Raw genomic sequence first — 12816 nt, 5'->3', positions numbered from 1 at the left:
GCCAATCACTGTCAGTTTCCCTATGAAGTGTGTAGAATGTTGCCTGGCCAATGTCTGTCATTTTCCCTATGAAGTGTGTAGAATGTTGCCTGGCCAATCGCTGTCAGTTTCCCTATGAAGTGTGTAGAATGTTGCCTGGCCAATTGCTGTCAGTTTCCCTATGAAGTGTGTAGAATGTTGCCTGGCCAATCGCTGTCAGTTTCCCTATGAAGTGTGTAGAATGTTGCCTGTCCAATCACTGTCAGTTTCCCTATGAAGTGTGTAGAATGTTGCCTGGCCAATCGCTGTCAGTTTCCCTATGAAGTGTGTAGAATGTTGCCTGGCCAATCTCTCTCAGTTTCCCTATGAAGTGTGTAGAATGTTGCCTGGCCAATCGCTGTCAGTTTCCCTATGAAGTGTGTAGAATGTTGCCTGGCCAATCGCTGTCAGTTTCCCTATGAAGTGTGTAGAATGCTGCCTGGCCAATCGCTGTCAGTTTCCTTATGAAGTGTGTAGAATGTTGCCTGGCCAATCGCTGTCAGTTTCCCTATGAAGTGTGTAGAATGTTGCCTGGCCAATCGCTGTCAGTTTCCCTATGAAGTGTGTAGAATGTTGCCTGGCCAATCGCTGTCAGTTTCCCTATGAAGTGTGTAGAATGTTGCCTGGCCAATCGCTGTCAGTTTCCATATGAAGTGTGTAGAATGTTGCCTGGCCAATCGCTGTCAGTTTCCCTATGAAGTGTGTAGAATGTTGCCTGGCCAATCACTGTCAGTTTCCCTATGAAGTGTGTAGAATGTTGCCTGGCCAATCGCTCTTAGTTTCCCTATGAAGTGTGTAGAATGTTGCCTGTCCAATCGCTGTCAGTTTCCATATGAATTGTGTAGAATGTTGCCTGGCCAATCGCTGTCAGTTTCCCTATGAAGTGTGTAGAATGTTGCCTGGCCAATCGCTCTCAGTTTCCCTATGAAGTGTGTAGAATGTTGCCTGGCCAATCACTGTCAGTTTCCCTATGAAGTGTGTATAATGTTGACTGGCCAATCGCTGTCAGTTTCCCTATGAAGTGTGTAGAATGCTGCCTGGCCAATCGCTGTCAGTTTCCTTATGAAGTGTGTAGAATGTTGCCTGGCCAATCGCTGTCAGTTTCCCTATGAAGTGTGTAGAATGTTGCCTGGTCAATCGCTGTCAGTTTCCCTATGAAGTGTGTAGAATGTTGCCTGGCAAATCGCTGTCAGTTTCCCTATGAAGTGTGTAGAATGCTGCCTGGCCAATCGCTGTCAGTTTCCTTATGAAGTTTGTAGAATGTTGCCTGGCCAATCGCTGTCAGTTTCCCTATGAAGTGTGTAGAATGATGCCTGGCCAATCGCTGTCAGTTTCCCTATGAAGTGTGTATAATGTTGACTGGCCAATCGCTGTCAGTTTCCCTATGAAGTGTGTAGAATGTTGCCTGGCCAATCGCTGTCAGTTTCCCTATGAAGTGTGTAGAATGTTGCCTGGCAAATCGCTGTCAGTTTCCCTATGAAGTGTGTAGAATGTTGCCTGGCCAATCGCTGTCAGTTTCCCTATGAAGTGTGTAGAATGTTGCCTGTCCAATCGCTGTCAGTTTCCATATGAAGTGTGTAGAATGTTGCCTGGCCAATCGCTGTCAGTTTCCCTATGAAGTGTGTAGAATGTTGCCTGGCCAATCACTCTCAGTTTCCCTATGAAGTGTGTAGAATGTTGCCTGGCCAATCGCTGTCAGTTTCCCTATGAAGTGTGTAGAATGTTGCCTGGCCAATCGCTGTCATTTTCCCTATGAAGTGTGTAGAATGCTGCCTGGCCAATCGCTGTCAGTTTCCTTATGAAGTGTGTAGAATGTTGCCTGGCCAATCGCTGTCGGTTTCCTTATGAAGTGTGTAGAATGTTGCCTGGCCAATCGCTGTCAGTTTCCCTATGAAGTGTGTAGAATGTTGCCTGGCCAATCGCTGTCAGTTTCCCTATGAAGTGTGTAGAATGTTGCCTGGCCAATCGCTGTCAGTTTCCCTATGAAGTGTGTAGAATGTTGCCTGGCCAATCGCTGTCAGTTTCCCTATGAAGTGTGTAGAATGTTGCCTGGCCAATCGCTGTCAGTTTCCCTATGAAGTGTGTAGAATGTTGCCTGGCCAATCGCTCTCAGTTTCCCTATGAAGTGTGTAGAATGTTGCCTGTCCAATCGCTGTCAGTTTCCATATGAATTGTGTAGAATGTTGCCTGGCCAATCGCTGTCAGTTTCCCTATGAAGTGTGTAGAATGTTGCCTGGCCAATCGCTGTCAGTTTCCCTATGAAGTGTGTAGAATGTTGCCGGGCCAATCGCTGTCAGTTTCCCTATGAAGTGTGTAGAATGTTGCCTGGCCAATCGCTGTCAGTTTCCCTATGAAGTGTGTAGAATGATGCCTGGCCAATCGCTGTCAGTTTCCCTATGAAGTGTGTAGAATGTTGCCTGGCCAATCGCTGTCAGTTTCCCTATGAAGTGTGTAGAATGTTGCCTGGCAAATCGCTGTCAGTTTCCCTATGAAGTGTGTAGAATGTTGCCTGGCCAATCGCTGTCAGTTTCCCTATGAAGTGTGTAGAATGTTGCCTGGCCAATTGCTGTCAGTTTCCTTATGAAGTGTGTAGAATGTTGCCTGGCCAATCGCTGTCAGTTTCCCTATGAAGTGTGTAGAATGTTGCCGGGCCAATCGCTGTCAGTTTCCCTATGAAGTGTGTAGAATGTTGCCTGGCCAATCGCTGTCAGTTTCCTTATGAAGTGTGTCGAATGTTGCCTGGCCAATCACTGTCAGTTTCCCTATGAAGTGTGTAAAATGTTGCCTGGCCAATCACTGTCAGTTTCCCTATGAAGTGTGTAGAATGTTGCCTGGCCAATGTCTGTCATTTTCCCTATGAAGTGTGTAGAATGTTGCCTGGCCAATCGCTGTCAGTTTCCCTATGAAGTGTGTAGAATGTTGCCTGGCCAATTGCTGTCAGTTTCCCTATGAAGTGTGTAGAATGTTGCCTGGCCAATCGCTGTCAGTTTCCCTATGAAGTGTGTAGAATGTTGCCTGTCCAATCACTGTCAGTTTCCCTATGAAGTGTGTAGAATGTTGCCTGGCCAATCTCTCTCAGTTTCCCTATGAAGTGTGTAGAATGTTGCCTGGCCAATCGCTGTCAGTTTCCCTATGAAGTGTGTAGAATGTTGCCTGGCCAATCTCTCTCAGTTTCCCTATGAAGTGTGTAGAATGTTGCCTGGCCAATCGCTGTCAGTTTCCCTATGAAGTGTGTAGAATGTTGCCTGGCCAATCGCTGTCAGTTTCCCTATGAAGTGTGTAGAATGCTGCCTGGCCAATCGCTGTCAGTTTCCTTATGAAGTGTGTAGAATGTTGCCTGGCCAATCGCTGTCAGTTTCCCTATGAAGTGTGTAGAATGTTGCCTGGCCAATCGCTGTCAGTTTCCCTATGAAGTGTGTAGAATGTTGCCTGGCCAATCGCTGTCAGTTTCCCTATGAAGTGTGTAGAATGTTGCCTGGCCAATCGCTGTCAGTTTCCATATGAAGTGTGTAGAATGTTGCCTGGCCAATCGCTGTCAGTTTCCCTATGAAGTGTGTAGAATGTTGCCTGGCCAATCACTGTCAGTTTCCCTATGAAGTGTGTAGAATGTTGCCTGGCCAATCGCTCTTAGATTCCCTATGAAGTGTGTAGAATGTTGCCTGTCCAATCGCTGTCAGTTTCCATATGAATTGTGTAGAATGTTGCCTGGCCAATCGCTGTCAGTTTCCCTATGAAGTGTGTAGAATGTTGCCTGGCCAATCGCTCTCAGTTTCCCTATGAAGTGTGTAGAATGTTGCCTGGCCAATCACTGTCAGTTTCCCTATGAAGTGTGTATAATGTTGACTGGCCAATCGCTGTCAGTTTCCCTATGAAGTGTGTAGAATGCTGCCTGGCCAATCGCTGTCAGTTTCCTTATGAAGTGTGTAGAATGTTGCCTGGCCAATCGCTGTCAGTTTCCCTATGAAGTGTGTAGAATGTTGCCTGGCCAATCGCTGTCAGTTTCCCTATGAAGTGTGTAGAATGATGCCTGGCCAATCGCTGTCAGTTTCCCTATGAAGTGTGTATAATGTTGACTGGCCAATCGCTGTCAGTTTCCCTATGAAGTGTGTAGAATGTTGCCTGGCCAATCGCTGTCAGTTTCCCTATGAAGTGTGTAGAATGTTGCCTGGCAAATCGCTGTCAGTTTCCCTATGAAGTGTGTAGAATGTTGCCTGGCCAATCGCTGTCAGTTTCCCTATGAAGTGTGTAGAATGTTGCCTGGCCAATCGCTGTCAGTTTCCCTATGAAGTGTGTAGAATGTTGCCTGGCCAATCACTGTCAGTTTCCCTATGAAGTGTGTAGAATGTTGCCTGGCCAATCGCTGTCAGTTTCCCTATGAAGTGTGTAGAATGTTGCCTGGCCAATCGCTGTCAGTTTCCCTATGAAGTGTAGAATGCTGCCTGGCCAATCGCTGTCTGTTTCCGTATGAAGTGTGTAGAATGCTGCCTGGCCAATCGCTGTCAGTTTCCTTATGAAGTGTGTAGAATGTTGCCTGGCCAATCGCTGTCAGTTTCTCTATGAAGTGTGTAGAATGTTGCCTGGCCAATCGCTGTCAGTTTCCCTATGAAGTGTGTAGAATGTTGCCTGGCCAATCGCTGTCAGTTTCCCTATGAAGTGTGTAGAATGTTGCCTGGCCAATCGCTGTCAGTTTCCCTATGAAGTGTGTAGAATGTTGCCTGGCCAATCGCTGTCAGTTTCCCTATGAAGTGTGTAGAATGTTGCCTGGCCAATCGCTGTCAGTTTCCCTATGAAGTGTGTAGAATGTTGCCTGGCCAATCGCTGTCAGTTTCCCTATGAAGTGTGTAGAATGTTGCCTGGCCAATCGCTGTCAGTTTCCCTATGAAGTGTGTAGAATGTTGCAGAGCCAATCGCTGTCAGTTTCCCTATGAAGTGTGTAGAATGTTGCCTGGCCAATCACTGTCAGTTTCCCTATGAAGTGTGTACAATGTTGCCTGGCCAATCGCTGTCAGTTTCCCTATGAAGTGTGTAGAATGTTGCCTGGCCAATCGCTGTCAGTTTCCCTATGAAGTGTGTACAATGTTGCCTGGCCAATCGCTGTCAGTTTCCCTATGAAGTGTGTAGAATGTTGCCTGGCCAATCGCTGTCAGTTTTCCTATGAAGTGTGTAGAATGTTGCCTGGCCAATCGCTGTCAGTTTCCCTATGAAGTGTGTAGAATGTTGCCTGGCCAATCGCTGTCAGTTTCCCTATGAAGTGTGTAGAATGTTGCCTGGCCAATCGCTGTCAGTTTCCCTATGAAGTGTTTAGAATGTTGCCTGGCCAATCGCTGTCAGTTTCCCTATGAAGTGTGTAGAATGTTGCCTGGCCAATCGCTGTCAGTTTCCCTATGAAGTGTGTAGAATGTTGCCTGGCCAATCGCTGTCAGTTTCCCGAAGCCAGAGGGGCTTTTCCACTGGGACCCGCCACATCACATGTGGAGTAAACACACGACTGATGTCATGTAACGTTAGTATTTTAAGAATGATAAGTGCCTGCTATTTACACTTATTCATCCAACGTTAAAAGGAAACATTAATACTGTACACATTTGCATAGGATTATGATTTATTGCTGATGAAAATTATATTTCATAATCTCTATTATCATAACTACTCCCCTAGACAGAGTTCCCATTGGAATTATCCTTTGATGGAAAAATTGCTTTGTTAGCTAATACAACGTCTGTATCCTCCAGCCGTACCCCAATGGTGTGCCTGTGTGGTTATTTATGTACAGTATCTCAGTGGTCTGTCTGATCTGTCTACTGCACTGCCATGTGGTGTGGTCCTGTCCTGTCTGGTCCTGTCCTGTCTGGTCCTGTCCTGGCTGCTCCTGTCCTATCTGGTCCTGTCCTGTCTGGTCCTGTCCTGTCTGGTCCTGTCTGGTCCTGTCCTGGCTGCTCCTGTCCTGTTTGGTCCTGTCCTGTCTGGTCCTGTCCTGGCTGCTCCTGTCCTGGCTGCTCCTGTCCTGTCTGGTCCTGTCTGGTCCTGTCCTGGCTGCTCCTGTCTTGGCTGCTCCTGTCCTGTCTGGTCCTGTCCTGTCTGGTCCTGTCTGGTCCTGTCCTGTCTGGTCCTGTCTGGTCCTGTCCTGTCTGGTCCTGTCCTGGCTGCTCCTGTCCTGTTTGGTCCTGTCCTGTCTGGTCCTGTCCTGTCTGGTCCTGTCCTGGCTGCTCCTGTCCTGTCTGGTCCTGTCCTGTCTGGTCCTGTCTGGTCCTGTCCTGTCTGGTCCTGTCCTGGCTTCTCCTGTCCTGTCTGTTTCTGTCTGGTCCTGTCCTGTCTGGTCCTGTCCTGGCTGCTCCTGTCCTGTCTGGTCCTGTCTGGTCCTGTCATGTCTGGTCCTGTCCTGGCTGCTCCTGTCCTGTCTGCTCCTGACCTGTCTGGTCCTGTCCTGTCTGGTCCTGTCCTGTCTGGTCCTGTCCTGTCTGGTCCTGTCTGGTCCTGTCCTGTCTGGTCCTGTCCTGTCTGGTCCTGTCCTGTTTGGTCCTGTCCTGTCTGGTCCTGTCCTGTCTGGTCCTGTCCTGTCTGTTTATGTCTGGTCCTGTCCTGTCTGGTCCTGTCCTGGCTGCTCCTGTCCTGTCTGCTCCTGTCCTGTCTGCTCCTGTCTGGTCCTGTCCTGTCTGCTCCTGTCCTGTCTGGTCCTGTCCTGGCTGCTCCTGTCCTGTCTGGTCCTGTCTGGTCCTGTCCTGTCTTCTCCTGTCCTGTCTGTTCCTGTCTGGTCCTGTCCTGTCTGGTCCTGTCCTGTCCTGTCTGGTCCTGTCCTGTCCTGGCTGGTCCTGTCTGTTCCTGTCCTGGATGGTCCTGTCTGTTCCTGTCCTGTCTGCTTCTGTCTTCTCCTGTCCTGTCTGCTCCTGTCCTGTCTGCTCCTGTGTGCTCCTGTCCTGTCTGGTCCTGTGTGTTCCTTTCCTGTCTGCTCCTGTCTGCCCCTGTCCTGTCTGCTCTTGTCCTGCTCCTGTCCTGTCTGGTCCTGTCTGGTCCTGTCCTGTCTTCTCCTGTCCTGTCTGTTCCTGTCTGGTCCTGTCCTGTCTGGTCCTGTCCTGTCCTGTCTGGTCCTGTCCTGTCCTGGCTGGTCCTGTCTGTTCCTGTCCTGGCTGGTCCTGTCTGTTCCTGTCCTGTCTGCTTCTGTCTTCTCCTGTCCTGTCTGCTCCTGTGTGCTCCTGTCCTGTCTGGTCCTGTCCTGTCTGGTCCTGGTCCTCCCTCCACCTCCCTAACGTCCCCCTCTTACTCATGTCTGTGTGGGAGCCGTCCTGCAGCTGAAGACAGCCACAGCCTCTCATTTCATCTACTCTCAGCATCATATTAAAATCACAAAGTCAGTCCATGGTCTGGACCAGCTCCCTAACACACACACACACATCAGTTGGATGAATCTCCGAGTGAGAGAGGAGGGAGGAAGAGAGGGGGGAGAGAGGAAGGGGAAGAGAGGGGGAGAGAAAGATGGGGGGAGGGAGAGATGAAGAGGGGAAAGAGAGAGAGAGAGACACACACAGAGAGACACAGAGAGAGACACAGAGAGACACAGAGAGACACAGAGAGAGAGAGAGACAGAGAGACAGACACAGAGAGAGAGAGAGACACAGAGAGAGAGACACAGAGAGAGAGACACACATAGAGAGACACACAGAGAGACACACACAGAGACACACAGAGAGACAGCGAGAGAGAGAGAGACACAGAGACAGAGAGACACAGAGAGAGACAGAGACAGAGAGAGACAGAGAGAGATACAGCGAGAGAGAGACACAGAGAGAGACACAGAGAGAGACAGAGAGAGACACAGAGAGAGAGACTGAGACACTGAGAGAGAGACTGAGACACTGTCTTTCTCCCTCCTCCTCCCTCATTCCCTCCTCCATTCCCTCCTCCATCTTCTCTCTGTGATGGAGCAGAACACAGCCCTTCCCTCCTCCATTCCCTCCTCCATCTTCTCTCTGTGATGGAGCAGAACACAGCCCTTCCCTCCTCCATTCCCTCCTCCATCTTCTCTCTGTGATGGAGCAGAACACAGCCCTTCCCTCCTCCATTCCCTCCTCCATCTTCTCTCTGTGATGGAGCAGAACACAGCCCTTCCCTCTTCCATTCCCTCCTCCATCTTCTCTCTGTGATGGAGCAGAACACAGCCCTCTCCTCCTCTCTCCTCCTCTCTCCTCCTCCCTCATTCCCTCCTCCATCTTCTCTCTGTGATGGAGCAGAACACAGCCCTCTCCTCCTCCCTCTCCTCCTCTCTCCTCCTCCCTCATTCCCTCCTCCATCTTCTCTCTGTGATGGAGCAGCACACAGCCCTCTCCTCCTCCCTGTTTTCTATTAGAGTTAATGTCACTAAAACAACATGAAGGGCCAATTCACTGTTGTGACTCTGTCACTAAAACAACATGAAGGGCCAATTCACTGTTGTGACTCTGTCACTAAAACAACAGGAAGGGCCAATTCACTGTTGTGACTCTGTCACTAAAACAACACGAAGGGCCAATTCACTGTTGTGACTCTGTCACTAAAACAACACGAAGGGCCAATTCACTGTTGTGACTCTGTCACTAAAACAACACGAAGGGCCAATTCACTGTTGTGACTCTGTCACTAAAACAACATGAAGGGCCAATTCACTGTTGTGACTCTGTCACTAAAACAACACGAAGGGCCAATTCACTGTTGTGACTCTGTCACTAAAACAACATGAAGGGCCAATTCACTGTTGTGACTCTGTCACTAAAACAACATGAAGGGCCAATTCACTGCTGTGACTCTGTCATGAACTCATATCTTCAACTCATTCGTTTAGTAGATTCAGGATATCTTCAACTCATTAGTTTAGTAGATTCAGGATATCTTCAACTCATTAGTTTAGTAGATTAAGGATATCTTCAACTCATTAGTTTAGTAGATTCAGGATACCTTCAACTCATTAGTTTAGTAGATTCAGGATATCTTCAACTCATTAGTTTAGTAGATTCAGGATATCTTCAACTCATTAGTTTAGTAGATTCAGGATACCTTCAACTCATTAGTTTAGTAGATTCAGGATATCTTCAACTCATTAGTTTAGTAGATTCAGGATATCTTCAACTCATTAGTTTAGTAGATTCAGGATACCTTCAACTCATTAGTTTAGTAGATTCAGGATATCTTCAACTCATTAGTTTAGTAGATTCAGGATATCTTCAACTCATTAGTTTAGTAGATTCAGGATATCTTCAACTCATTAGTTTAGTAGATTCAGGATATCTTCAACTCATTAGTTTAGTAGATTCAGGATATCTTCAACTCATTAGTTTAGTAGATTCAGGATATCTTCAACTCATTAGTTTAGTAGATTCAGGATATCTTCAACTCATTAGTTTAGTAGATTCAGGATATCTTCAACTCATTAGTTTAGTAGATTCAGGATATCTTCAACTCATTAGTTTAGTAGATTCAGGATATCTTCAAAGCAGTCTGGTATTGTATAAACACTGCAGCCAGTCTTTGTTCACAGTCCTGATGGGGAGGCAGATAGAGCCTTATGGACCCTGATGAAAAGTAGTGCACTATATAGGGCATAAGGTGCCATTTGGGCCCTGATCTAAAGTAGTACACTATATAGGGAATAGTGTTCTATTTGGGAGGCAGCCTATCTACTGCTCTCTCAGTTGGCCAACAACTTGCTTTAGGCCAAGCAGAAAAACCCTTAGACGCCTGCTAATACAAACACTGATTGCTTCATTATCAGGGATACGCACCCCCAGGAAACCCTGCTTCTCTGAGTCCATGTCGTCTATACACACTGATCTACACCCCCCCCCAAACCAATATCCACGTGATGAGTTCAGTTATTTTGTGGAATCCAACCCCATCAAAGTTGCCCATCCCTGGTGTTGACCTACAGCGCCTTGCAAAAGTGTTCATCCCCCTTGGTGTTTTTCCTATTTTGTTGCATTACAACCTGTAATTTAAATAGATGTTTTATTTGGATTTAATGTAATGGACAGACAAAAAATTGGTGAAGTGAACTAGAAAAAATAACCTGTTTAAAAAATATATATATATTAAAAAAAAATTAAAAAAGTGGTGCGTTTATTCACCCCCTTTGCTATGAAGTCGATAAACAAGATCTGGTGCAACCAATTACCTTCAGAAGTCACATAATTAGTTAAATAAAGTCCACCTGTGTGAAATCTAAGTGTCGCATGACAGTAAATATACATCCTGTTCTGAAAGGCCCCAGAGTCTACAACACCACTAAGCAAGGGGCACCACCAAGCAAGTGGCACCATGAAGACCAAGGAGCTCTCCAAACAGGTCAGGGACAAAGTTGTGGAGAAGTACAGATGAGGATGGATTATAAAAAAAAAAATCAGAAACTTTGAACATCCCACGGAGCACCGTTAAATCCATTATTCTAAAATGGAAAGATTGTGTCACCACAACAAACCTTACCAAGAGAGGACCACCCACCAAGACTCACGGACCAGGCAAAGAGGGCATTAATCAGAGAGGCAACAAAGAGACCAAAGATAATACTGAAGGAGCTGCAAAGCTCCACAGCGGAGATTGGAATATCTGTCCATAGGATAAAAAAAATTAAAAATAAGCTTAAAGAAGAAAATAAGAAAACACGCTTGGTGTTTCGCCAAAAGGCATGAGGGAAACTCCCCAGACATATGGAAGAAGGTACTCTGGTCAGATGAGACTAAAATGTAGCTTTTTGGCCATCAAGGAAAATGCTATTTCTGGTGCAAACCCAACACCTCTCATCTCCCCGAGAATACCATCCCCACAGTGAAGCATGGTGGTGGTAGCATCATGCTGTGGGGATGTTTTTCATCGGCAGGAACTGGGAAACTGGTCAGAATTGAAGGAATGATGGATGGTGCTAAATACAGGGAAATTCTTAAGGGAAACCTGTTTCAGTCTTTCAGCGATTTGAGACTGAGACGGAGGTTCACCTTCCAGCAGGACAATGACCCTAAGCATACTGCTAAAGCAACACTCGAATGATTTAAGGGGAAACATTTAAATGTCTTGGAATGGCCTAGTCAAAGCTCAGACCTCAATCCAATTGAGAATCTGTGGTACTTAAAGTGATTGCTGTACACCAGCGGAACCCATCCAACTTGATGGAGCTGAAACAGTTTTGCCTTGAAGAATGGGCAAAAATCCCAGTGACTAGATGTGCCAAGCTTATAGAGACATACCCCAAGAGACTTGCAGCTGTAATTGCTGCAAAAGTTGGCTCTACAAAGTATTGACTTTGAGGGGGTGAATAATTATGCACACTCAAGTTTTCAGTCTTCTAGTGTTATTTCTTGTTTGTTTCCCCTCCCCCCCTCCAAAAAAATCTATTTTAATTCCAGGTTGTAAGGCAACAAAATAGGTAAAATTCCAAGGGGGGTAAATACTTTCACAAGCCTCTGTAATATGTTTCCCTGTTCACGCCCCTGATTAACTATCTGTGTGTGTGTGTGTTTGTGTGTGTGTGTGTTCTCTCTGCAGCCCATTCGTGTAAGCAGCCCAAGTCCCCTCCCAATGCAGACGTGGTTGGGATGGAGCTGGCTCCGTATGGCTACACCCTGCTCTACTCCTGCCAGCCTGGCTTCATCCTGTCTGGGGGGTCAGAACACAGGGTCTGCAGGTCTGATGGAAGCTGGACTGGTAAGGTCCCCATCTGCAGAGGTAGGGAAATGAAGTCTATCTGGTTTTATACTATGATATTGATATATGTTTCCAACACAACTTGACAGTTACTGAGATACAATGCCAATGATGAGAAGATACAATAGATATCTAAATGTGAAAAATAAGTACTGTAGAAAGCTGGTTATGACTGGACAGAAGTACTGTAGAAAGCTGGTTATGACTGGACAGAAGTACTGTAGAAAGCTGGTTATGACTTGAGAGTAGACATTGATATACATTTGATCTGAAACAACTTCAAGGTGATGGTTATGGCAGAACTGAGGGTCCAAAAACACAATGTGAAAAAGCTCACGCAACTTTTAAAAAGACTGGCGGTTGATCGTTTTCTTTCCAAGTGGGTGGTTTTTACATTCTGTTGTTTTTGATACTCAGTTGTTACTTCCTGCCGTCAGCAGCAACGGGAAGAATCTCTTCCTGCCATAAACAGCACCTGGAAAGACTCTCTTCCTGCCATAAACAACACCTGGAAGAATCTCTTCCTGCCATAAACAGCACCTGGAAAGACTCTCTTCCTGCCATAAAAAGCACCTGAAAGAAACTCTTCCTGCCATAAACAGCACCTGAAAATAATCTCTTCCTGCCATAAACAGCACCTGGAAAGAATCTCTTCCTGCCATAAACAGCACCTGGAGGACTCTCTTCCTGCCATAAACAGCACCTGGAAAGAATCTCTTCCTGCCATAAACAGCACCTGGAAACAATCTCTTCCTGCCATAAACAGCACCTGGAAAGAATCTCTTCCTGCCATAAACAGCACCTGGAAGAATCTCTTCCTGCCATAAACAGCACCTGGAAAGAATCTCTTCCTGCCATAAACTGCACCTGGAAAGAATCTCTTCCTGCCATAAACAGCACCTGGAAAGAATCTCTTCCTGCCATAAACAGCACCTGGAAGAAGCGTCTACATATTTTCCGCGGTGCCGTTGTATCTCAGTAACTGTCATGTTGTGTTGCGTTAGAAACTCTATTCTCTGAGAGCTGATGTAAAATGTGCACCCACACACACACACACACACACACACACACACACAGTATGTATCTTCCTAGCAGGCTCTGCAACATTAAGGAGAGTTACTGTGTTAGCAACACAGT

The 12816-nt window shown here is 46.6% G+C and overlaps 1 protein-coding gene across 1 annotated transcript in view; it reads left to right on the top strand.

Annotated features, from left to right (window-relative positions):
• Positions 1 to 12816, top strand: part of LOC139405583 (CUB and sushi domain-containing protein 3-like) — a 493337-nt gene that overhangs the window by 474215 nt on the left and 6306 nt on the right. Inside the window, exon 62 of the mRNA XM_071147995.1 lies at positions 11521 to 11700. Coding sequence (XP_071004096.1) covers positions 11521 to 11700 — 180 coding nt within the window. The remainder of the gene's footprint in view (positions 1 to 11520; positions 11701 to 12816) is intronic.

The sequence above is a fragment of the Oncorhynchus clarkii genome, chromosome 3, assembly GCF_045791955.1.
Source record: "Oncorhynchus clarkii lewisi isolate Uvic-CL-2024 chromosome 3, UVic_Ocla_1.0, whole genome shotgun sequence".
In the NCBI taxonomy this organism is placed as follows: Eukaryota; Metazoa; Chordata; class Actinopteri; order Salmoniformes; family Salmonidae; genus Oncorhynchus; species Oncorhynchus clarkii.
The sequence above is the reverse complement of the archived record's forward strand: the minus strand, read 5'-3'. Positions and strand labels throughout refer to the sequence as shown.